The sequence below is a fragment of the Neocloeon triangulifer genome, unplaced genomic scaffold, assembly GCF_031216515.1.
Source record: "Neocloeon triangulifer isolate White Clay Creek 2 clone unplaced genomic scaffold, ASM3121651v1 ptg000002l, whole genome shotgun sequence".
NCBI classification, from domain to species: Eukaryota; Metazoa; Arthropoda; class Insecta; order Ephemeroptera; family Baetidae; genus Neocloeon; species Neocloeon triangulifer.
Window position 1 is genome coordinate 7,947,531 of NW_026775545.1, and position 26,177 is coordinate 7,973,707.

General features: G+C 36.8%; 3 protein-coding genes across 5 annotated transcripts; all 3 read right to left on the minus strand.

Annotated features, from left to right (window-relative positions):
- Window positions 1–6,159: 6,159 nt before the first annotated feature.
- LOC132203170 (conserved oligomeric Golgi complex subunit 1) lies at window positions 6,160–10,444 on the minus strand. 3 transcript variants are annotated; one of them, XM_059630750.1, is made up of 16 exons: window positions 10,107–10,444; window positions 9,783–9,950; window positions 9,584–9,729; window positions 9,368–9,531; window positions 9,104–9,308; window positions 8,926–9,052; window positions 8,529–8,870; window positions 8,358–8,473; window positions 8,061–8,301; window positions 7,850–8,006; window positions 7,551–7,733; window positions 7,292–7,446; window positions 7,081–7,237; window positions 6,903–7,025; window positions 6,614–6,844; window positions 6,160–6,561 (listed from the first exon to the last, which is right to left on the minus strand). In XM_059630750.1, exons 1-16 carry the CDS (start codon window positions 10,253–10,255, stop codon window positions 6,427–6,429), a joined length of 2,799 nt encoding a protein of 932 aa, XP_059486733.1. In that variant the 5' UTR covers window positions 10,256–10,444; the 3' UTR covers window positions 6,160–6,426. The 3 variants fall into 3 exon arrangements, with proteins under 3 accessions (XP_059486733.1, XP_059486724.1, XP_059486713.1); XM_059630741.1 differs by having other exon boundaries at window positions 6,160–6,558; window positions 8,926–9,058; XM_059630730.1 differs by having other exon boundaries at window positions 8,926–9,058; window positions 10,107–10,443.
- A 557-nt stretch (window positions 10,445–11,001) lies between these two features.
- LOC132205257 (ras-like protein family member 10B) lies at window positions 11,002–17,956 on the minus strand. Its single transcript, XM_059634209.1, has 4 exons — window positions 17,890–17,956; window positions 15,187–15,449; window positions 14,601–14,984; window positions 11,002–13,692 (listed from the first exon to the last, which is right to left on the minus strand). Exons 1-4 carry the CDS (start codon window positions 17,954–17,956, stop codon window positions 13,405–13,407), a joined length of 1,002 nt encoding a protein of 333 aa, XP_059490192.1. The 3' UTR covers window positions 11,002–13,404.
- A 4,015-nt stretch (window positions 17,957–21,971) lies between these two features.
- LOC132203197 (integrator complex subunit 8) lies at window positions 21,972–26,129 on the minus strand. The gene is made up of 15 exons (XM_059630789.1): window positions 25,854–26,129; window positions 25,561–25,786; window positions 25,184–25,399; window positions 24,914–25,130; window positions 24,634–24,861; window positions 24,321–24,566; window positions 24,042–24,270; window positions 23,859–23,992; window positions 23,487–23,796; window positions 23,175–23,429; window positions 22,873–23,125; window positions 22,698–22,816; window positions 22,488–22,642; window positions 22,249–22,431; window positions 21,972–22,196 (listed from the first exon to the last, which is right to left on the minus strand). The coding sequence occupies exons 1-15, from the start codon at window positions 25,969–25,971 to the stop codon at window positions 22,077–22,079; spliced, it is 3,009 nt and encodes a 1,002-aa protein (XP_059486772.1). The 5' UTR covers window positions 25,972–26,129; the 3' UTR covers window positions 21,972–22,076.
- Window positions 26,130–26,177: the final 48 nt, after the last annotated feature.

Consider the following 26,177-nt stretch of genomic DNA (forward strand, 5'->3'; position numbering starts at 1 on the left):
GCGAATGACCGTGCGTAACTTTTAATGCGACTTGTTGTCTCGAGAGCTAAAGGACAATGTTCTCGTGGAATAGGCGCATTTCTCAGGAGAATCGTATTTGTTTGTTTTTATTAATAATTGTCTGCTCTTTGTATTTAGCTCAACTATGCTTTTAAGATAACTTATCCACATTTCAGGATATGACTCAATCAAATATATTAGTAATTTCTGATTATCCAATAAAAATATCTTTGCTGCATTCAATAATTTCAAGAAAGTATATTATCTAATTTTATAAGAATTTCATTTTTTTTTTCACTAAAAATAAAAAAATGATTAATGATACTTTTATTATTTTTATTTTTCTGATAATTCAACGAGAAAGTTGGCACTCCAGGAGATGTCCATAGAACTAAAGAAAAACGGGCATTGACCTCGTTGCAAAATTGTTTGGGACAAGGTCTGTAACCCTATTTTATGAGAAAGAAGAAGATTAAAAAAAAAATTGAAATAACATAAAATTGAAAAAATCACTTGAGTTCTAAAATAATTAAATAAAAATGAGAATAGTTTTTAACAAGGACAATCCCGTTTTTCTTTATTTTATTCAATTTTTTCAATTGTTTTTGAAGTTTTTAAGGCGCATTTTTTAAACACTAAAAACAAAATATTCTGTTCAAAGTGGGTCAAAGTACCGTGTACACGAAATCAACACGGTAATTTTATTCAATTGATTAGCCTGAACTAGGCACTCATTTTCAATTTGGGGATAAAGTAGAGAGCATTGGTCCGGCCGCAAAGAGGACGAATTTCCAGAGGCGGCGACATGCGGCAAATTGGGCACGGCGAGCAGCCGGCGAAATTGGGCTCGGAAATCAATATTATATAGTGAAAGAAAGGTTGGTGGTCGTGGCGGCTGCGAATCCATCATTGAAATGCAGTGTCAAAACGGAGATTGAGCCCACTTGGTGGCACACACTGGCGCGAGACGAGGTGCTCATCTGCCGACAGAGCGAACGGGTGAGTGATGGAGCAGCCTCACCTGATGCTTCTTTTGCTGCAGTGCCGAGGACAAATTCGATCGATCTCCCGCACCGCCAACAGCGCCGACCCCAAAAAGGCGTTCATGCGTTTCTAGACGAGTGAACGCGGTCAAAATTTATATGACTCCTATTACTTCAAAGAAATCTTTTTAAATTATATAGAGCTTGAATGTTATAGATTTGAATTGCAGGTTATTTATTTTTAAATTTTATTTCTTTAACAATGAAATTTTCATTTAAATAACACAGTATTTAATTTTTTTTAAATAAAAAAATTGAATTCTTCAGAAAAAATCAATCATTGTAAGCATTTTTTAAGTTAGATTGTAAATTAAATTATTGAGAAAGATCAATTATTTTATTTTTAATTAAACATTTTATTTGTTTCAAAACGTATTTTCTGAAGTAAAAAATTAAAACATGAATATTTTATTATATTATTACATATTATATAAATTGTTTTACATTTTGTGTATATAAATTAAGTTACTTAAATTTGTACAATCAGACACAAATTCTTAAGTCTTAAATCTGAAATAGCTAGAAATTAATATTATATTTTACATAATTCTAAACTTAATAATTCAACTTACAACCTAAAGAAATTTTATTTATGAGGCATTTAAAATGCTTTTTGTCAGATTGATACCTCTACTAATTATTTTCCTTGTTTTATAATGCGCCGTTTTTACGAGAATGCAATTAAAAATGTATTAAAACGATAGCCTCTACCAAAAGTATTTATTTTTCGAGAGAGCAGGAAACGATACTTGTTGAGACTCGCGGCTATAACATGCTCGAGAGAGCGTTTTTATTCCCTGACGACGAACGGTGGAGGCATTTTATTGCACGCCAAGATTTATTCATCGGTTCGCGAGTTATTTATTTCGGCTCACGGTCAAAAAGTGACTTACACACATACAAGCAAAAGAATGCGTGGTACAATAAATTCGTGCTCATGAAGAAAGAAAAATGGCAGCATAATTGAAGTCGACACGCGATGGTAACAAATTATTCGAAGACAAATTCAAGACTTCCACTTCTGCACCTGGTGGAGGAAGGAAAAAAGCGTCACGGAAATGCCCAAAATCTGGAAAACAAAGATAGCTTCATTATTCATTCAAAGGCACTCGCTTGTGTGTTTTACGGGCTGGCGTATCATGCGAAATATTCATAAAACAGGTACTGCGCTTTAGTTACTCTCTCTCTTTCTCTCTCTACTTGAAGACCGTCGTGGCCATAAAGAAGGCCGCCGTAAAAACAAGAGCTCGGGCAAAAATTCACCTTGGTGCGAGCAGCGGCACGCGGAATTTATGCCCGCAATAAAACGGCAATCAATACGAGTACACGGCGCGCGCCCAGTCAGCTGAGCAACTATCCGCTGTTGTCTGTGCCCAAAAATGCGTAAACTCGATCCGCGCCGATGGTTGTTTTATTTCGATTCCGCACCAGCCCGCTTGTAAATTAAGACCGCAAACAACCTCGTTATATAAGCAAAGAGGGTTGCCGCAACGAAATGCACAATTCAAGCTCTTCCAAAACGTCTTATTCTGCTCTGGGCTGGATTCCTGGATTGGGTTTCAACGGATGGTGATTGAAAAGAGGGTTGTGTAATATTTATTACAAAAACATTTTTTGGATTGGTGAAGTCTTTATATTATAAAAAAGGACTTATGTAATGAACATGTCAAAATACAAGGCTAGAAATTTTAGAGATTAAATCACAAGCCTTGGAAGTTTAAACTGTGATTGTATTATTTATTAGAATTATTAAGTTCTGAGACGCTCTTTTAAATATATTGATAATTATATAATAATTTCAATATTAATAATCTAATTATTAAAAATATTTTTAAAACTCATTATTTATTCAATCTGGGAAAATTTCAAGAAAATCTGCTCATTTAAAAAAAAATTATTACTCTTATAAAGTTTTACAGCATCTATGCTAAATTTTCAATAATTAAAATTGTACCTTACTAATTGTAAAATTACTAAAATTTCTTTACACTCCGTTCCGCTTAAACTTACCAAATTCTCTTGATAATATATAAAACCGCATAGATTTTCATAATTCTCTTTTGAGAAGGGTCAGCGATGCCTCAAGCAATCAACAACAGGTAATGAGTTTAGAACGCAGAGATTGCATTGGTAGTTTCTGACTTTGCGAGCGAGTGAAAGAGAGATGCGCGTCATGGGAGATTGAGAAGCCCCTAATTTATGAGGGACAAATTGATCTGGCAGCCGGTCGGAGGGGCTAAGCCGTTAGGGCTGGTTTGGCCAAACTCACCGCCCGAAAAGTGCTTAACGAGAGCGCGTAGAAAGGACCGGCCCTGAGCTGAAGGGCCGACGCGTTGGCCCGTAATCCGATTATCCGCGCCGTCCGCTGGTTCGACGAGGACCAGTTGAGCACGGCGCTTCCGTAGCAGTTTGATTGCAGCTGCTTGGTGCTCTGCCGTGCAAATTAACAAATTAATCTGCTGACCGTTGGTGACGTTTGCTGAATCGAGTGTGCATTTATATGTACTTATCCCCTACCTTGGTGATCATCTCGCTCGAAATGTAGCACACCACGCAGAAGTACGCCAGTTCGAAAATGAGAATTTGCAGCGCCGCCGAAAATCGTTCCCAGGACACGTCCTAATCAAGAATTCAGATCATGGTAAATAGAATATAAATAAATAGGATATTATGTAATGTTGTTTTCTGGAATTTTTCTCTTAATAATTAACGACTAATTTGCAGAAAAATATTTTTTAGGAGTATAGCAACAAAAGAGAATCTGTTTGAATAGATTACAGTATTTTGTATTTTACTCAAGTTTAAAAACCATTTAATTAATTGATATAAATTACGTAAATAAAAGTTTAATTTTCAACAAAAACTCTATGTTTACAAATGAATCATTTTTTTCACATAAATATAAATGTAATCATCGTAGTTATTTTATATTTATGTTACTACTAAGTTTTAATTTTAATTCCTCTATCACAAAAGGTAATTTACGAAATATATCAGTAAAACTAACAAAACATTGTGTTTTTGCCCAATCGTCACAAAATTTCATTCCCAATAGTAAATTAGAAGTATTAAATATGACCAATTGAAAATAAATATATTCAGCAAAATTTACACAATTTAATAAGGCCCGATTTTTTTCAAATTTTTTTTTTGCATTTTTAAGAATTATAATCTAATCACACATTTTTCAGTAATTTTAACCAATCAATAAAATGAACAAAATTTCCAATAATTTAAATAATATAATTTAGTTTGAGGTTTCAATAACTTACCGGCCGCGTAATATGCAACACCATAGAGCCAATTGATAAAGGCTGGAACACCCCGGCTACTTTTTGTAGAAAATAACTACAGACTCGCCAGACTCGTCAGTCGAGTCAGTCGCGTCAGTCGAGTCAGTCGCGTCAGTCGAGTCAGTCGCGTCAGGCGAGTCAGTCGCGTACATATATATATATATATATATATATATATATATATATATATATATATATATATATATATATATATATATATATTTTCACAACACAAAATGCAAGAAATGAAAAATTAAATAACTTTGCTCATGGTAATACAAAAATTTTCCATGAGTGCCCATATTTTATTTATTTTCAATTTTTTTACCTAATGGTCCTCTGGTGATGCTGGACGACGTACGTAAGGACTCTTTCAACCATCGTTTGGTAAACTTCACTTTTTCTACTCATGGGAATAAAAAACGAGCCACATTTGATCTGGTGAGGGTGCTGAATTTCATTGAGGACCGAGGATAAGTGGTCCAAAAGGTGGGAGGCAGTAATCGCCATGTTTAGGTAAAGGATGTTCAGACCAATGAGAATGCATATTCCAGGAGCTCCACAAAGCACCTTATTAATGCAAAGCAAGTGAAATTAATTTCAAGAAATTATTTTCAGTCGTTCAGCATTTCTCTTTGTTTTGTTTGTTTGTTTGTTTTTTTTTTGCAAAAAATTACGATTTTTCATTTTTTGAATTTGTTTAGAATTTAATCTCTACAATTTACATACCTGGAATGAATAAAAGATGATGTAGGTGAATGGGTATTTTTTAAAATCAAACGGGTGCCACATTCTGGCCGGCAGCCTGAATTTTTCCTCAAAGTCATCTTCGGCCTGGAAGTGCTGAGCCACAAACGGGGTTAGCATTACGCTCGGCAATACCGAAATCAACAGTGGTGCCATGAAAAACAGGTACACCCTGTTTGATGGTTTTTGAACTGTTCGTTGAAATCTTTTAACAAGCCTTTTCAATTCGTACGGAGCGCTCATATTTATGAACAGAGACAGCAGATCCTGAATACTGCCTCTCTTGCTTTTGAAGGAGACCATTGCAAAATAAACGCTCACCATGCGGAACAAGACAATTAAGGTGTACATAAAAATTGACACGGGCATGGTGCTGACGAGCAACTCAATAAGAATGAGCAGCGTTGTGGACACCATTGAAAAATGGCTGAAGTGGTACACAAACTGCTGCAGCCACGTCGAGTACTTTTTTGAGCCGTCGAACTCAAAATTCCAATAACCAAAAATTTTTAAAAGATAAATGCTGCGGCCAAATCCCCGCGACATTTCAATGGTGTAAATGATGTCTTCCTGATGAAGCACTGGGAACATTTAAAAAAATCCATGCCAATGAATAACTTTCCAAAAAAGTTAAATTTTAAACACCGATTTATCAGAAATTTGATTAATACCCTGTATGTTTTTAGTAAAATCCATGGTGCAGCAAAGTCAACCACGTCAGAATGGCGCAAAAACATAAATGTTTGTGGTGAAATCGTTGTTTTGCAGTAAACGCTCTATTCAAGCCAATTTGTTTCAATAAATAGTGGCTTTGTGCGTGAGATAACTGCCTGCGAAGCCGCGCCAAAATTCTAGTGATTTGCGTGTGTTGAAGCATAGATATTACAAAATTAATTACTTTTGCGTTGAATTATTTCAATGGTGCAGTTTGTTGTCCCGATAATTGCTACTTTCCTTCATCATCAATTCATTTGATTTTGCAGCAATTTATCTCTTTGTGAATAATTGAAATATACACTTCTACAACACGTAATAATAATGTAACAATGGTCATGAAAAATTAAAACAATTTTTCTGCAGCACTGACTTGTGTAGAGAAATTTATTCAAACGTAAGTGAAGCAGTGTTTTCTTATTTAGGCTTCTATTTTCGAAGAAAAATATTGCTTGAATTTCCACTACAACTTTTATATTGTGTATTTTAAACTTCAATGCTAAAGATATTTAGTGCTTAATTTATCAATCAATTCATATAAAGCTTGAGTTTATGGGTCTATAACAATCATTTTACTTGCCTCGCACAAATGGCGATTCAGTAAATCAAATCATTTATCAAAAAATCACTCACGATGAACCTCCAAACCACTCTGAACTGGCCATGGCGCCAAACAAGGCAGCAGCACCAGATCGCACTAGCAAATTACTGGATGCGTTATCTGATTTTGAGGTCGAAGAGATGGAAGATTTCCCCTTGCTCTGCTAAAATATAAAAATAATTAGCTTCCTCAGTCATTCAATATTAAATAGGTACCTTTGACTTCTCCTGTGCGTTTTCTCCCACCCTTGCAGCTCTTACAGAAGCTGAAGTTCCGCTAATCAAGCCTGGTGTTGCCACTGGTAGAAGAGGGAACCAGGCCGCACCTGAGGACATTGGGAGGGCAGCTGGGTCGTCGGGCGATGGGGAATCGCCCGCAATGCCACCGACGCGAACTCCACTTAGAACGGCCATTTTTGCAGGAGGAACTAGGCAACCCAGCAGATGCTAAAATTTTCAGTCAAGTTAATTTGGAAAATTAAACCATAGTGTTATTTGAGCTAACCTGAAGCCTGTATACACTTTTCTTCACATTGCTTTGCAAATAAGGCTGAAAGACGTCTAAGTCAAAAGGGTCAATTTTGGCTTCAAACTGCTCACAAGTAGACAAAGCTTTGTCATTGAGTGCCTGCAAATTAAGTTATTCTAAATTAATTGAAAAATTGTAGTTAAATTGGTATTACCTTTGAATCTCTCAGTATGAAGAGAGAAATGATAAATCTGATATCAAAAACAGCCTGAAGAGCAGCAACTTGAGGCATCGGATCAACTTTACTTAAGGACTCGTAGTTCAGCAAAAGGTGCATCAAAATGCTTTCCACAAGTTCCAAGTGCACTTGTCTAAATATAATCCGTGTATAAGGACGTAATAATTAATTGACCAAATTTTTAAACCTTGGCAGTGCATGAGGGACCTGAGTGTTTATGTCCCGACAGGAGTTGTGTAGAACCATTTGCAACGGCAGGCTCGGCTGGGCAGGCACTCTGATTGTGGAACTTAAACGGGCGCCAGCTTCACCTTCCTCCTCAATTTTTACAATATCCCATTGCTAAATACAAATAAAAGAAAAATTATAGAACCACGTCACTCTTTTGTAAGGGTTAAAAAAAGATTTTCATAAAATTTAATAAGAAAAGAGTTTCAGAATCTTACAGTAAGGGCTTGCAGAAGTGTGCACGAGCTTGTGTCAAGCTGCAGTGGAAGAAGATTTTGTTTCAGCCTTTCCGAAACAGCTACAGCCCAGATCTGCAAGATCTCTAAGCTCTCAGACTCAAGTTTCTTGCACAACTGTTGCCACTCAGCACTCGCTGCTTGCAGTGGCCCCAGCAGGGTAGGCTGAAATGCAAAAAAAAAGTAATAAAATATTTTTACCTCTGGATTCATAACTGAAAATTTTTCAACATTAATTAAGTGATAATAACAAGTAAAATAAATCTTAAAACAAAGTTTACCTTATTGCTCTCCCATACCGCTGCAGGACTCATGCACTTTTGCAGGTGAGGACATAAATCACAGATTGCCTGGATCAGGCGGCCTAGGAAGATGAGTGATGTTTCTCCGTTGACGCCATGCATAGCTTCAACTTTCTGCTTGACGAAAGTAAGAATTCTACATTTCAAAATTAATTTGGACTCTTTTAAATTTTTTCAGAAGCCTGCTTACCCTTTCATGCTATTCAGAGTGCAGTTCTGCAGGTGTGCCTGTAGTTCATTTCTGTCAACAAATTTATCGCTTTTTCCTTCACTTCTAAGCTTGTCCATCTCAATGAAGGAGGCAATGATGTCCAAATTTCCATCGTTTACATAAAACATGACGTCCTCTAACAAAATTTGCAGACTGGAATCCAAAGTGCTGCAGAATTTCTGGATGCTAGGAGAATATCCCAGCGATTTCATCAAAAGTCCTAGTTTCGATAAAAAAAATAATTATAAAGAAAATGAACACTCATTACAAAATTACCACCAGCCTGGTCAATGGTTCGAGTTGACTGTGTCATCCAACCCCCCGAGTTTGGTAAATCTCCAGCCTCTTCACTCCATATAAACCACCTCAGGTCATTTTCTTTTCTTAAATTTCTGAAAAGACATAACAAATCGAATAGTTGAAATTTAAAAACAAAATGCATTTTACTTCTCCTGATCTAGTTCATGTAGACTTTGACCCAATCTCGTCTTCATCTCACTCAAAATCTGCTCAGTTTGATTTTGAATGATTTCCCTCACTCGCTGCGTTAAAAGAGGGCGATAGGCAATTTCCCAAACGCTTAATTTTCCAAACTTGGGTCTGTTGATTTTTGAGAGCATAGAATGCACAGCTTCTCTGATTGACTGGATCTCATGCACAGTATTAACAAAATTCATAAGCTGGCCTAACTTCAAAGCCACAACAGTCTGCACTTCCTTGACCCAATTACTCTGCATGTGCTCCAAATCTGCAGAACTTCTTAGTTCCACCGGCATTGCCAAGGAAAGTCTGCAAAGCAAATAATTATAAGATGTTTTAGATTCTCTTAAAGATTGTTAATTACTTATAGTTTTTGACAACCGGAGGAAGGATTGCGATTGTTTCCGGCTGTAAGCAGCTGGCTAAGGTGCATATTGGAGGTGAATTTTGTCCGACAATTTGGTCCAGGGTATCTTTAAAACTCTCGCTTCCTGTTTCTAATTTTTTTATAAAATAAGATTTGTAAATATTAAAATGAATACCTTGAAAACAAGTGTTGAAAACGGTGAGGGTTAATTCTGCTAGTTTCAAACTTTGCGTGACTTGGCTTTTGATGTTCGAGTTCAAGTGGTCACCATCCAGTTTACTTTTCAAAGACTCCAACCTCAACACCAGTAACTTCTCCTGAGCCTGGCTAGCAGATAGTCCGCAGAGCAGGATCAAAACTACTACACACTCGGACGCCTCCTGTTAATTAATAAAAAACCTCGTTAAACCCCCCAATAAAAATTAATTTTATAACAAACCAAATCAGTCAACTCGGTCCTCTTAATTTTCTCCTCACATCCCTTCACAATTTGGTTCTTAAACGGCTTCATTGATTCCCACTGTTGCTCCAAAATCGGGAAACACTTTAAGACTTTCTCACTGCTTATGTCCTTGGAATGATTTCCGATGTTAAGTTTTAAGCCTGCATAAAAAATCGTTAAAATTTTCTTTTCACACCAGATTTTAAATCTTACTATTGACTACACTGCTAGAAAAGAGAAACAATTGTGTGGCCAAGAGATAGTTTTCCTCGTCAATAGCACTCCATATTTGTTCAGGGATCAAAATCAAAATCCGAACCTGCACAGCCACTGTGTAATAGGCCAAATTTGCTGCATTCCTGAGTATCAGAGATTTTAGTGGTCAAGAAATTAATTACTTCTAGTGGTTAACCTTTTAAATCTGGCCTGCTCAGAATCCTGCCTGAACCCCAAAAGATGCACTTGCTGCAGCTGCTTGCACATGTCGGACATCCCATCGATTTGGCCGATGACTTCAAATGAATTATCCTTCATCTCTTTTATGGTGTCTGCTGCTTGTATCAAGTCCCTGTACCTCTCCCTGCATAAAATTAAAACATTTTAAGTTATAAAAATGTCTGCAAGAAATTGTTCTTTTTAACAAAATTGGCATAATATATGTATATCAAATTATAATATATATTTTGATATATTTTTTAAATCATATAAAAATTAAAAATGATCATTTTAATCGTACCCAACCATAGTGCGGATTTCCACCTTCTTTCTCTCAATTTCCGCTTGCAGTTTTTTTAAGATTTCCTTGATTTCAGGCACCGTATTCTCTTCAAAAACTTTGTCTGGGACCAAGTCCACCATCGACCTGTACTGGTGGTTCGGCATCATGGAGTGCACGGTTTTCCCACAGAAGGTTGCGCGTCTATTTCATTAAGATTACATTGGGAAATCCTGATTAGTATGGAACTTCGAAGAATTTCAGTCGGGGCCGGCAATTGAAACAAGAGCAAATTATTTATTACACGAATGCACATAGAAAGACAACACGTCAATTTTATAAACAGTGACACGCCCACATTTCGTCTTTCGCACATGGAGGTCCGGCAGGTCGCCGAGAGAGGTCGTGATAGTTTTAGAGGGGGATTTGGGCGGTTTGGGGGGAAATAAATCCCGCGAAGAGGAGAGACGTCAGGGACGTAGAGAGAGAGAGAGAGAGAGAGAGAGAGAGAGAGAGAGAGGTCAAATCTTAAATCTTTTTCCGATTGGAATTTGAAAAGTTAAAAACTATAGGAACACAAACAATTCTTGTTTGGCTTCGTGTGCTGCTTCCATCTCGCTATAATGGCTGCTCAACCCCAACTACGGGTTGAAATTTACGAAATTTACGATTTATGCGATTTATAATAAAACCTGCAGTCGCATTGAGTGCTCTAAAATTATTAAAATCAACGACTTACAATTAAACCAGTCATTGAGTGCTCTAAAATTTTCGAAATCAACGTCTTATAATTAAACCAGTCAATGGGTGCTCTAAAATTTTTGAAATTTACGACTTATAATTAAACCAGTCATTGAGTGCTCTAAAATTCCAAATTTTTTGAACCGCTTAATGTTAAACAAGTTTTTGTGTGTTATTTTTGCTATTTTACATTTTATTAATTCAATTTAATCTATTATGACAATTGTCTTCGTTCCTCTAATGCACTTCAATCTTCATACAGTTCATGTAGTTTCACGTAACAACAACGGCTGCATAATTTTTTTATGGCGTATATAACTTAAATTTTAACTAAAGCTGTAATCAGTGTTATCGCTTGTTTTAATATCAAACAGCTCCATTACTCAACTTGTACACAAAAGTTTTACTCATAGTATTTTTTTCTTTCATGTTTGTATTGCAGATTATTTTATTATAACTTCAACTTTGAAATTCCATTTTACACATGACACTACTACACTATCATCAGTACATTTATTACCATCTTTTCATATTTTTATTTTATTTTACAATGTTTCTATTCCAACATTGGAATTCAACGTGTAACATTATTGTAGGCTAAGTAAGACTAGCACACCGTGTTTTTAGTTAACTACCATTGAATTTTTATTATCTTTGTTTTGCAAACATGTTTAGTTGCGTGATTCCTATTAATCCTATTTATATTTTACATACCTTTATTTTTTGCACATATGATTATTTCGCTCAATATCGCTCACGGCATATTAATCAATTGTCTATAAATTGCTGATAGGCCGGGAGTCTCATTTTTTATCGCAGTAAATTTTAAATTTAGTATTTTCCAATTTTCCTTTATGGTCAACGTTGAATTAAAAATTTTCCATAAAATCATAAATTTTCAAACCTCCATTATTCTCATTTTATTTTTACTATCATTCCTATCATTAATATGTGCATACGTCCTGCTGCGCTGTATAGTTTTTCTGAATAATATCTAATTTTGGGGCAGGCATATATAAAAATTATAAAATATATTATAGAGAAATTACCTGCTGAAAGAAATGGGTGCAGTCTGGGAATCAGTTTTTGAGTTTTAATGTTGTAGAAAGGTTCACGACAAAATACTTTGATTTTCATATTGGAATATAAATATTCCTAAACAAGTATCCTGAATTTTTTTGTCGAGATTTAGTTTGGCAGCATAAGAGCAGTATTTGTAGCGAGAACAATAATTGTGTCTACAGTTCATTTCTTTTATTGCGCAAGTGAGTTCAAGGTTTAGAAAAAAAACTGAAAATTTAAATTGAGACCAAAATTGTGAGCAAAAACTTGATGTGGCTAGAAAACCACGCAGCAATAAATCACAAATACGCCGCGTTGCAAAAATTCTCTTCTCCAAGTCCAAGGGCCAACAAGAGAGCGTATTGGTGAACTATTAAATTGGGTTGCCATCAATGTTGGTTTAGTGGCCTGAATTTGATGTTTGATGCGCCTGCCTGGGGCGGAAAATGTGGCAAAGCGCCCAGAAATCGCAGATATTATGGCACCAGATCAATTTTCTTTATTTATAGGGAGAGACGCAAGTTCAGCTATTATACTCAAACTGGGTGGGTTGAAATGCGTAATTTTCTTCAATAACCTGCAATAACCTATACATATCTGTATACATATGTTATTTTCAATAACATTCTACTTGTAGATCAGTTTGAAAATTTAATTTAAGATTTCCTTTCTGCGCTTTCACATTTGCATTTGCACGTAGATAAAATAAATTAATTATCCCCTTTTGAAACTGGTGCATCTGATTGTGAATTGAACATTTTCCGATGTTTTCTGAACTGGCAATTTTGTTTAAATTTATTTTTTTTATTTTTTAAATCTTCACCTACAGAAATTAAAAGTAACTGTTATTGCGACTTGTTTGGGAATTTTTGTTATGTTTTAAAGCTAAACTTAAAAGATATCGAGCGATCGAAACTTATTAAAATAACAACAATATCTGATAAAGCGCGTCAGTTGCGTCTCGTTTTGCTAGTGCTAGTAGGCAATCTATGTGTGGTATTTGCCTCTGTGGTTTGAAAAGTTTTTCCGTATTTTTCAATTCGTTTTTTGGAAAATAATTTCTTGATCTTGAGTCTATTAAAAAAATATTCATATTAATACGTCGATGGAAGTGTTTTGAAAATTCCAAAGTCGCACTTTGGACTCTGGCTTAAAATAAAGGCAAAGCAGTAAATGATTTTCTCAACCTTATCAAAACATCATGAAAATCTCTAACATATTTTTGACGGACTCGCACATTTGAAGGTGGCTTTTTGAGAGGACACTTGTTGACAAACATTCAATCTTCCTTTAGAGTTTTTAACATCAATTCGTTTGGATATTGGTGTTTCCAAATTCAACAGTTGCGAGCATGTGATCTCACTTGGAAAATTCTTGACAGTTCAACTCAATTCGTTGGCAGTAGGTTCATATTTTAAGGTTTCAAAGGCAATTATTAAGTATTTTGAAAAATATTTTGAAAAACAAAAATCACAATTCGCTTAACGCATTATTTGACGAAAGTTTCAAGACGATTTTAGGAAATTACGCACTTGTCCCTGGAGCCACCAAAGCGAAAGTCGCGGCCAATTGGCGAACACAGCGTGGTTGGCTCTTTGCTGCTGTTGCTTGGCCGACCTTGCAAGGAGCCTCCGTGGGCTCCGCTGACCAGGTCGACGGCCCTCATCAACTCTTTAAACACCGACACGACGTTCCAGTTGTACTTGGCACTGCACTCGACATGTGGGCACTTCCAGTGCTTTCGAACGATGTTCACGATATCCCGCTTCTCACGCGAGTTCTCCGCTGCCATTTTTTGCAAACCCTAACGGAGGGAAAAAAAGACTTTCAATTTGGCACATTATGAAACATCATAAAGTTGTAAATGCAGTCAATTTTTATAATCAAAATGTTTTAGATGTCTTATTTCACAACTAGAATAATATAAATTGATAGCTATATAAAACAAGAAAATAATAGCAATTTTATAATATTTTTTGTTAAAAAAAATACTGCTAATTTTGATATCTTTTTTTTTAATTTAGAATTTTCTATGTAGAAATAAAATTTTTGCGACAGAATAACAATATAATTTAATAGCCATTATAAGAGGGATTAAAATGGTTTATTAATCAGAAAATTCAAGAATTTTCCTTGCTAAATATTCCAGCCAAAGTGATTCGAACAAGAATTTAATTTTAAAATCAAACTTCCATACAGGGAGATACACAAAATTTAATATACTTTGTATCTTATAAAAAAAAATGTCACTAATTTTAAGTTAAAAATTTAAAAATATAGAAGATAATAAATAGAAATTTAAAAAATAAAAAAACCATACATTTTTCAAGAAAATTTCAATTAAATGGAAACGCTGTTTTTCCATAATATATTTTTTACTAAACTTATTAAATATTTTTAATATGCTGAATAATTATGTTATAATTTATTTGCTTGTCAATTTTATTTAGACTATCCAAAGGGTAAGTCAACTTAATTTGATCACACACTTGCGTCAATCAACAGTTTTAAGAGGGATTGATTATCGACGCCCTGGGCAAACTCTCCTGCGAGTAGATATATATAGCCCTTCCGCTGAAAAGTTTGTGCCGATTTCCAGGAAAGCGGACCGAGCGCGCCAAGATCAATAGTCCCCCAACTAACGCTTAAAGCGATAAAAAAAGTAGCGGCGTGAAAGCACTCGTGCTGCTTCCACCGATCAACTTCTCTCACCTGCTCCATCAAATTAACTGTGCTGGTGGCCGAGTTGATGTTGGCGACGCCGTCTTGCACCAAGTCCTGCTTGTTGCCTACGACCAGCACAGGCACGTTCCGCATGTCTCGGCTCTCGGCCATCTGCTCTCGCATCGTCCTGATGTATTGGAAGGTCTCTGTGTTGGTCATGTCATACACGAGCACATAGGCCGTGGCAGAACGCAGGCCGTAGAATCGGTAGTCGGCCCATTCGCTAAATGAGTTGTGCGGAAAGTAGGGAATAACTGGGATGTCCGAAATTTTCAACTCGTACAGGTGGCTATTAATGATGACGGTCGGGTAGTAGGTTTTTTTGCGTTCGGTCGTTGAGTATTGCTCGCGAAACTCATTCCAAACAAATTGCTGAAACAATAAAGTATAGCTATAAAATAAAATCAATACATCAGATCAATATTTCTTTTAAACAAAATTATTCCTTTAACAGAAATTTTATCTATTCTATGGAAGATTTACTTGCCCAGGTAAAAATTTTATTTTTTAATTTCTATTTTTAATTCTTTTAATTAAAAAAAATAATGAATATTTATTATGTATCTTGAATTACCTCAATAATTGATGATTTGCCCACTCCCGCTGCGCCAAGCAAAATGATTTTGACGACCTGAAGGCAATCGGCCTCATTATCCTGAGGAGTGGCAGAGGTCGTCGAAAGGTCAGGGTACAAGGGCAACAGGTCTGGCACTGGCGGTCGGTACTGGCGCCGCTTCGAAGACGATTTGTCACCTCGTCCGCGACTTTTCTTTCGAATAGAGGTAGAGGATGGGCCCGCCCATCCTGTGGCGTCCTCGAGCAATTCCGTCTCCAGCTCTGCGGAAATTTAGACATTTTTCGTTTGTTAAAATATAGAGAGAAAATTACAATTTATTTAGTAACAAATTTTAAAAATGAAAACAAAAAAGACGGATATTGCAAATAATAGGTTAACAGGTTAACGATACAATCAATTAATTGTTATATGTATGTAGGCTCGTGCATTGTAGTTGATTAACTTTGTATTGAAAATTTGATGATAAAAATCCCAAAAATGATGATGTATTAATGCAAATTCGAAAAAATCAGCGAAAATAATATTTTCATATGTTTATAGCAAAACAATTCCTCAATAAAAAAAATCAACTAAAACCGACTATTTTTGCAAAACCCAACTAAAAATAGTCGACTTTTTGACCCCCAAAAACCGACTAAAACGTTATTTTACATGCTATACATTTTTTGTGTGGCTATTTAAAATAAGGCGAACCTCAGAGAAGAGTTTACTTAAGTTCAAAATAAATAGAGCTTGTTCTCGTAATTTAAAAAAAAAAATAGTTAGTAATGAAACGATGATATAGAATTCGCTCTAAGCGAGACGAGTACTGCAATTAGTACCTTCGCACTCACGCTCAATTCCCTTTGAAATTTCAATTGATTCTGCCGTAAGCCGGTTTCGTTCTACGCCAGCGCTCGCTCTCTCTCAAATTTATTATCCACCCCCTCGCTCAGCGAATGGCCTGCTCTTAACAAAGCAAATAAGGAGGTTGCATAACTCGATTTGCACAGCGCTAAATTATCGTGATGGTCTGCGAGCGGAGGAAGCCAATTTCCTGTCATTTCGCAATGGCACTGACTAATGAGAGGGCGGCGGCGCCACTCTCAGGATGGAAAGACACATCAAAAAAGACCTGCAGCCGCTGCACGAACGAGAGAAGAGAGATTAGCAGAGGTGGCATGAAAGGAAATAGCTGCTCTTTTAATCTTATATTCTCTTTTTTATTTTTAAAACCGTTCGAACCATGGGTCAAGGGTGCTGTTTCATTCTGAGTTGTGCACTTCCTACCACAGACCAATCAATAATAACAAGGGAATGCAAATCACCTGTCTACACTAACAGACAGTTGCGCTGGAGATTACTGGATTCTTTTACTGTATGTCTTTGTTTGCACATATGTAATTGTAATCCACAATACTTCAATCATTTCCAGCTTTTATAAATTGGAGTTCTACCCAAATTTAAATTACAATACTTTAAAAATAATAAATTCTTTTAAATGTATGTTAAAAAGGTAGCTAATTTTAAGTCAGTGGAGGTTTAATTCACAGTTATTTGTATGCCTTATAAAACTTGGCTCTACTGGTCTTAGTAACTTGGAAACGCTAGTCTCTTTGTCATAATAGTTCAAAACCCGCACAATCGTCAACTATGAATTGTTACTTAACCTCCCAAGCTCGTTAGAACTAATTTCAAAGTTTGCCGATGACGAACGACCGCCGCAAATCAAAATCTACAGAAAAACTTCAGCAGGATTAATTTAAACGCTATTTGAGAGTGTCTTCCTTTCAATTCAGTGGCATTCCTTTGTGACGGGGTAGCATGAAAAATATTGTATGCACATTTTATGACGAGAAAAATAGGAGAATGGGGAACAATAGAAGTATGGCAGGCAGTATTATCACGGGCCATTGTGAAGAAAAGAAGGTCAGATAAGTGGAGAGGCGATTTTCTGCCACGAAGTTTGGTCGATTGTACGCAGCTGGCCTATTCCCAGGCGAAAGATGATACAGAAGCAATGACTTCCTGCAACAGTCTCACGTTTACGTATTTTTTGTTTTTTATCTTTTCCACTTTAGATACAAAAATGCGACATTCATGTCGCAACGTTTCTTTATGTGTAAATAAAAATTAGGATAGTAAATTTATTTTTCAATTCAAGAACTGATAAAAAATTCTTAATAAAATCTGATCAGCAAGTTTTAAGAATCTATTTTTATAATATAAAATCTCTAGAGGCAATTGAAAAACGCATGCACCTCTCCGCCACAAGTGTGCTTCATTAATCACATGAATTCTGCTTAAAATCGATCCAGAATATTAGCCTGGTGCTAAAAACCGTTCTCTCGTCACGCTACGCAAATTCAACGACGCAAATGAGATTATATTGAAACGACATTCTGCGCGTGGCAAAAACAACACCGAGAAGTGACAGCTAAGGCAAAAAAGCAAATCACATTACTGCGGTGCTCATCGCTGTCGAGCATAAAACGCGCAATCAATACTCACGACACCAGCCAGCAATTCGTGTTTATGCAACCGGCGGGGCACATCTGCTCAGCGGGTTGCTCGCCCACTTGTTTCGCAGGCGTTCGACGGTTATTTAGTGCAGTGCTGGCTCGATATATTCGGCTTTTCCATCCGGATGCTTTTTTGCCACAGCATCTCCAATTTTTTTCGTTCGATGATTTAGTTGGCCGCTGAGAGTCGACGACCCACTCCATGCCTTGCCCTTCTCTAGCCACACGCGTGACTGAACTGCGGATCTTTCCGGCCGGAATGCCATTTTCCCGCTAGCTTTTCGTGCGAAAATGGGCCATTTTTGCGAACAGCGGAAAGCTTTCTCTCTCTCTCTCTCTCTCTCTCTCTCTCTCTCTCTCTCTCTCTCTCTCTCTCTCTCTCTCTCTGTTTTATGTGTGAGTGTGCAAAAAGGAAAACTCGCTGCCAGCGAGAGAGTGAGAGAGATTTTCCTCTCATATTGATTCTCGCTCGCATTCACGCAGACGGCGCGCACCAAATTCGTTGGTGCACCCTACAAACTTTCAGAACATGAATGTGCGTATAGCGTTGTGTGGACCCCGCAGCCGCCGCCACCGTCGCTACTAACCCAGATCTTGCTCCTTTCTAACTAGTCCTGCGTGTTTATTTCTGGAGTGGGACCAGCCGAGGCAAAACAAAAAAAGAGAAACACAAACGCACGCCCAGAGAAGGCGGTTTGTTTCGCATCTGCAAACAATTCCGGCATTTTTAGCAGAGCAGCAACTTTTTTATTAATTTTATCAATGATGTTTTACTTTTTCTTGCTCGTAAAATAAAGTGAAAGAGTGGCGCGTTTGTTTTGGCTGCGCGCTGAAACTTCGCCACTTACGTTAGGAACAAACAATGCACGCCATTCCAATTTGCTCCAAGCGATTTGTGAGAAACGTTAACTAAGCAAGTTTAGCTTGCTCTGCACGCTACTCTGACGGAAATTTCGCTTGCACGAAATGTCATTTATTCTTTACAAACACGCTCCGACGTTCAATAAAATTCAAACGATCTAGACATTGCGTGATTCAACTACACAAATAAAAATCAATAAAATAATTTGCTTGATTCTTGCCATGTTTGAATTAATAATTTTTTTGATGGTTAGTTTTCTGAGTATAGTTGAATATGTTTTTACAAAAACAATTAAATTGTGAAAAAATGAAAGACTCAAATATCTCGTCAAGAAAGCCGAATTTAATTTTAAAATAAATTAAAACGTCTTGAATCAAACCTCGATTATGAAATTCTTTGACAAATACTTAACAAGTTTTTTTCAATTATTTTAATGTGCAATGTTCTAGCCTTCTTGGTTTTTTCTCTAAAAAAAATTTAAAATTAACTGCTTGTCAGCTCATCAAAAAATGAGAATTATTGTATTATTATTTAAAATTGAATTAAATAAATAAATTCAATTCTTTAATATCTCACAACAAATCAATATAGGAAAATAGAAAATCACCATATATCTGCTAAATAAAGTTTGTAGCACGCATTTTAAATGTTTGTCTTTCACATAAATCTTACTAAATAGAACATAATAATTTCAGATATCCAATTCAAAAAAAACTTTTTCAGCCAACGACAAAAGTATTTTAAATATAAGCTTTCCATTTCAGATCCTTTTTTCAAGTAAATTCAAAAAAAAATTAACTTATTATGAAATAATGTTGAGATAAAAAAAAATACTGTTTCAAAATAAAATAACAAATCCTTCAAATTTGGTTTAATAACTGAAATTACGTTTTTTTTTTTTTTTTTTCATTTCCAAAGCTTGTAATTGCACGCAGTAGTTGAATTAAAAACACATTAATCAACAAGAGAATCAGTCGCTTTTAAAAAGCTTTGAAGGCATACGTGCGTGACTGTTCACACACTCTGAAGGGCGGCGGAAGTCAGCAGGGCGCGAGTGAACAAAGAACGTGATGCAAAAAACGAGCGAGCACGCGTTCAACAGGCTGCATCAGCACTCGGCGAACGCGCATCACACATCGGAATCACGCGTCGTACGCCAGCACAGCTGGTGATGAGCACCACCCGACGACGACCACCACCCACCCGATCTCGGCGATTCGGAATTGTGCGCTCCCGAATCGGAAATCAAAGTGATTCCTATGATGCAAAAATAAAAGCTCACCTGCTTGAGATTCAAAGGGCGGCACGGCGAGTCGCGCGGGGGCCCCTCATCTCGCGTCGCGGATCAATTCAAATGAGCAGCATATTCGGAGCGGCAGGTGCACCCTCCCAAGAGCAGCGCTGCTGATGTGCTGCACATTGGACGAGTTGTGCGCCCCGATGATAAACCACCAGCCAGCATCCAGCGCAGACTCATCTGGGCTCGCCGGATCGGTAGCGCTTGTGCGCTCCTTGCCTCCTCTCGCTCAGTGGCGCAAGCGGAGCCACCAAAAGAGAACCACCAGAGAGCGCACGCAGGGTTAATATTGGGAAGAGGGAGCCAAAATTAGGCCAATGCAAATCGTGTAAAACACTAATCTCTGCGTTTTAATTGCAATTATTTGACGTACATTCCAATCACAGTCTGCTATAATCTTTTTTAATATGTTTCTTATTTTCCTTTATTTTTTAATCGTTCAAGTAAAAAAAAAAATGCTTTTGTATGATTAAACCAAATTAAACGGAGAAAATATCTTGGATTACTGTTTTACATATTTACGTTTATTTTTGTGCAGTTAGAATAAATAAAAATTCTTTCAAAATAAAAATTATTATGAATAATTCTTTCTGTAATATTATTAAAGTTTAGGTATTATTTCTGTCCCATTTTTTCTTTCAAATTATTTAGAAAAAAATATTTGAAGAGACGCACCAAACAAAAATGAAATATTTGTATTATTGTTAATTAATCCCTTCTGTTGTGAGATAACATACTTATTACATATCACCAGTTTATCTATGCAAACAGCACCACTTTTTCTCGCAAGTACGGCAATGATTGCGGTCAAACAGAGCAATTTGCATAGCAAATAAGAAAGACGTGCTGAGGTTGATCCCAAATTCGCCGGCTCTGCGCTCATTAGCCCCATTCCAGCGCTCCCAGCATGCTCCCATCTTCATCTTTGAGCCCGCGCGGAGACAAAAGCTCCTTTACTCGCAGCATAGTCTTTCCTTCCCCCTTTGTGTGCACGTACGTGTATACGACAAGCAGTAATTACAACCGCTACTGGTTGTGATGAGATGGCACCGCCCGACTCTCTTCGCGTTCGAGGGTGTGCCATTGTGTCACAAGAAAGAAAATGCTGATGAGCTCTGGCCGAGCGTGGAGGTTCATCAAACGTAGGAGAAAGCGTGACCCAACCACTAATGACTTTCTTTTGTATGAATTTAGTGAGCCCATAAGAAAATATTTAAAAAATATTTTTAAATTGGAAAAATAATGATAATAATAATTGTATTTAATTTAAACCATTCATAATTCAATACACCCGCAACACAAAAAATTTATTTTTATTGTAGATTTCTAAGCAAAATTTTTATTTTAGAATAAAGCAAAAATTAAAATATTTTATAATGCTGCATAATCCATGGCATTTTATAAATTGAAAATTATTAAATTAAGTGAACTTTCTTTTGTGAAGGAAGAGATTTTACTAACAAAGGCGGAATTGCAATTTAGTATGATGCTGGAAGTTATGTGGATTAGGTCCTGACAAAGGGAAGGATAAATTCTTATTTCATGTGTCATTTCCGTTTGAATAAAGTTTATGAGATAAAAAAGGTAAATGAATTCCGCCTATTTCATCTTCTCTGATGCGTGTTTACCCAAGCGAATCAATTTCCATCTTGATCTTTTGACATCACAGTGGCGAATGTCATTCTACCCACCGGCAACCCCTTTGGGATAAAAGAGCCGCATGTGCTGAAAGAGAATAGCGGCGCGCGTTTTGTTGCCATCGGTGGCGGCGGCATTTACCCCTTCTGCTATATGTATGTACATGCGAGTCAGAAAGTGATTGCTCTGGATGATTGATAACAGGTTAGCTCTACTGCGGCTGCTGGGAGCAATTTACCCTTGTTTTGTTTTTGTTTTTTGCCTCTTCCCAAACGAGAAAGATGAAAAGAGGCGCCGACGAAATACACCCTGTATTGATCTAGCTCCAGCAAACGCTAGAGGGAACTGTGCTGCATGGTCCAAGCAGTCGCCATCTGTGTCCCAAATGAACACTTCAAATGGACCGTTTTTGTTAAAATATATGGAAGCTACATGGAATACCAAAATTTGGCTTTTGAGCATAATAATAAATGCTAAGTTTAACACTAGAGCAAAGTTAGTTTTTTATTTATTTTTGGCTGTGATAAATTTTAATCTAAGAATAAAAAAATTCCTCCATATTCAATTATAAAAATTAACTTTGATGTTTTTAACAAACATACTGTTGGGCAATTGTCCTCAGAAAACAGGCTTTTCTTACACTAGAAGCTTCTCTCTTGATATCATCATTATTGTTCCCATTCAGCTCCAAAAGGCCCAAATACTTGTTCTAAAAATAAATTATCAGAAGATAAAAAATAATTTAAACTAAAATAGCTTACAGCTTGCTGACGTCTATCCTGCTCCCCTCTCTTGTAATGTAAATGCACAAAGAATTCAAGCATTGTGACATCCCAAATGCAGTTGTAGTAGGCATCCATGGCGTCTGCACAATTTTTTTCCTGCAGACTTTTGAATGCAGTTGCGTAATCCACGTCATCTAAAAACTGGCAAAGCACTGCCGCCTTGAAAATATTGATTGATAAAAAAATCAAAATCTTCACTTAATGTAGCTATATACCTGTGTATGACACTGCAATTGAGTACAACACTTGATCATCCTTTTGTACACTTGGTCGTCAATTTCAAATCTCGGCACTGGACGACTGAAAAATCCACTAACTGTGATGCACGCTTGCAAATAATTTTTCAAGGCACTGGCTGAGAAACCATTGGCTGTAGAGTGGAAGAAATTATACAATACATTTAACACAGGATGGCTAAAATTTACCGAAGTTGATGTCGCCCAAGACTTTAAGCCAAGAGACATTGTCAGGATAGTACTTCAAGGCCTGTTGGAGCAGGTCTGAAAGAACTTCGCCAACCATCCTACTGCTGAATGAGTTTGCACTGCAAAAATAGTCATAATAAATACATTTTTCTTTAATCTAAGCAAAAAAACTTACTTGCTAACAACTGCAGGCCACAGAGCAGCATACTCTACATTGAGTTCCAACGTCGGCTCGTCCTTCAGCACATTGTACAATCGGGCAAGAATCGAGACAGCCACAGATATCGTTGTAGGCTCTCGGAGTCTTGAAAGGAATTGTTGGAACTGTGCTCTGCTTTGCACAGCAGCAAGCCCTGGTGAATCCCTCATGGAAACTGGTTGGCCCGTCGAAGTTCTCTTCAATCCACCAGATCCAAACACTGTCAAAACTAAGCAAACCAATGAATAAGTAAAAAATTAATTCTAAATTAAATTTACTTAGATCCCAAGCTTCTCTTCTTGAAACTTTTTTAGTTCCTTTATGCTTTGTTATATCCAGACATGCAAACGAAAATGCACCTGGCATTTCAAAGAACAAAGACCGTCTGTCCAGGTTGCTCAAATAGTCCCACTCTCCTAAATTCAACAGCGCCAGTGCACAGTGCTCCAAAACTTCTGACCTTGGGATCATTTGTTCTCCTGCTTGCAAACTACTCAGGCAAGCTTTGCAGTGAGAAGCCAACTCCATATTTGCTAATTGTTAAAATTTTTAATAGTTCAATATAAAAATAAAAGTTAAATTGATGTTACCATTTGTTTTTAAATCTACAGGCTCAGCTGCAGGAGGCAAAACAGGCCAATCGTTAAGAAACTGCAAGACGGAGACAAGAAGCACCTCCCAACTGACCAGACGACCAAGTTTAAATGCCAAATTTCCAGGAAGGGTGTTGAGCTCCAAGTGAACTTCTTTTTCTACAGACTTCAATAGTGAATGGGCACCTTCGTAGTCTTCTGATAAAGTTAGCTCTCTTGACTTTGCCAAGAGAATGAAGGTCAAATCTTGCAATATTCCACGGGGCAGAGCCATGACCGCCGAGTGCACAGGGATTGGCAACTCCCACTAAAATTTGTTCCGATTGTGAGAAACCAAGAATAAATCGGAATAAATATTATTTTAATTACCTTAGAATTAAGCTTCATTGGTGGTTTCATTGGCCCTCCAGCATTAAGCAGGGTAATTAAATGTTTGATTTCAACGGGATCTGAACTCAAAATAAGTTTTTGCTCCAGCATACCCTTTTGTAATTTCACATTCCCTGGAACATAAAATTTTATTTGTCAGCTTGAGCAAATAAAATATCTCACGTATTGCATCTTTGGTGCCATGCCAACAGGGCTTTAAATTATGTGAGGTTTTTTTCAGCTTCTTTGTGTAGTGCTTGTTCTGTTCTGGAGAGAGGATTGAACTCAATTCAGGAAGCGTCAATACAGCTCTGTCTAAATTTGGAACCCCAGCTTCAATCAGGTCTAACAAGAACATCTGGAGGTTTGCTTTCACTTGTTTGTCTGCAGCCGATAATACAGCTTTCAATGCCTGTACAGATTATTTTAATTTACAAAATATTTTTCTCTTTTGTTTCAAACCGCAATAAACTTCTCCAGGCCTTTGCTATTACTCTGCCTCAACTTAGCTGCTAAATTCACAGTGTTGGGCATTCCATCAACCGCTCTTCGAACAGAGTTTAATATGTGAACTTGCAGAAGAAGGTCCCGAGCAACAAAGAAATCTCCGCTGCTGGAGGCAGCTTGGATTTCCAACTCAAGCACATCACGGTGATTGATGGGAATTTCCCTGGTAAGATTGTCTTTTTGAAGAATACTCACAATGCCCTAAGATTTTGTAAAATAGTTATAGATACATCTATATATACAATTTTAAAATAAATTAATTAATTACATTGAAATGATTGGATTTGCACGTGAGAAATTGCACAAACAAATCGTGCTCTTCTTCGCAGCTTATACCCAAAGCTTTGCAGTAACCTTTCAGTGTTTCTTCCTCAATAATGCAATACACTTTTGATTTGGGCAGATTTTTGTAAATTTGGAAAGCCTTCCAAATGTTTTCTCTTGCTTCTTTGTATTGCTCTCTTGAGAAGTAGAAGGCAGCCAGGTCAAAGTGTATCTAATTAATTTATAGCTCAAATTAAAAAAAATTCTTTGTAAAAAAAACTTACTTGACAGTGGACTTCTTTATCTGACGCTTTGATGCATGTTTCCCATTGCTGTTGAATATCTTCACTGTCCTCAGTCAAAGGCTCAAACGTTTCATAGATTGGAACATTCAGTGTCAAATTAGGGTTTGAACTAATCTGGTTCAAGATGGCAATTGACTGTGGGACTTGAGATTCAATGTTCATCAATAACTCGTCCAGCAGCAGAGGAGGAACAGGGCTTTCAAATGAGGTAGATTAATTTATTTTCAAATTACAAAAATATAGATTTACATTTGAAAATAGTTCACACGAGGCTGTTTGGCAGACATTCTGGCTCCAGACACTGCTCTGAGAACCCAACGATGATAAAGAAGGACGGCAAAAAGCTCCTGAGCACTGCAGCCTTGCAGATTCACTTTCTCTTGAGCAGAATCAGACAATTCTTTCTGCTCTCGACTGACAAACAACAGATCTTGGAGAAGTGTAATTTGCATTGGAAGAGGCAATCTGCAATACATAAAGTTATTATGGAATTGAGCATGTATATTGCAAGTAAGAATATAAAATTATAACAATCTGCAATGATAAAAAAGTTGATATGTGTATATAAAATTATAAATTAAATAATATTTTTTGTGTTTTATTTATGTAATATGTATGCATTTTACTTTTGTTCAATGGTTTCCAAATTCCACTTCAAGAAAGCTGCTATTTTCAGGGACATTATTTTCAGAGCCAAGGATTTTCGGCTTCTGGTGTTATTCGGCTTGGGTGTTTCTACCGGCTTATCATCCAAATTGTCGACTGTTGGCGGTGGAGGCTTCTCTACGACGGGAGCCGAAGCATCCGAGGATATTGACATAAATTTCATTATCAAATCGGTGGGCGTCGGATCTGCGAAGCACGATTTATCATAATAAATAAAAAAATCTTTAATACTTTAAATAGTGTAAAATAATACCTGGTTTTGCCTTTTCCAGATGCATTTTGAGGCTACAAGGGTTGAGAAGAAATTCAAACCACAAGACAGAGTCGTTGTTCGACGGCCACGAACCGGCGCGTAAAGTTGTGGATTCCATCGCTAGCGTTTTATTAAACCAATAACTTGAACTTTAATTTCCTACAAAACGCATTTTTGTAACTCCATTTTGACGTTGCGTTCAAAACACAAACAAAATCACGAAAATTGTCCTGTTGCTCTTTGTTTTCTTTCTTGTTTATGGTTATGGGGGAGGGGCCGGAGGTGAAATATTTTCTAGCGTGCTACCGCGCATGACCGCATAGA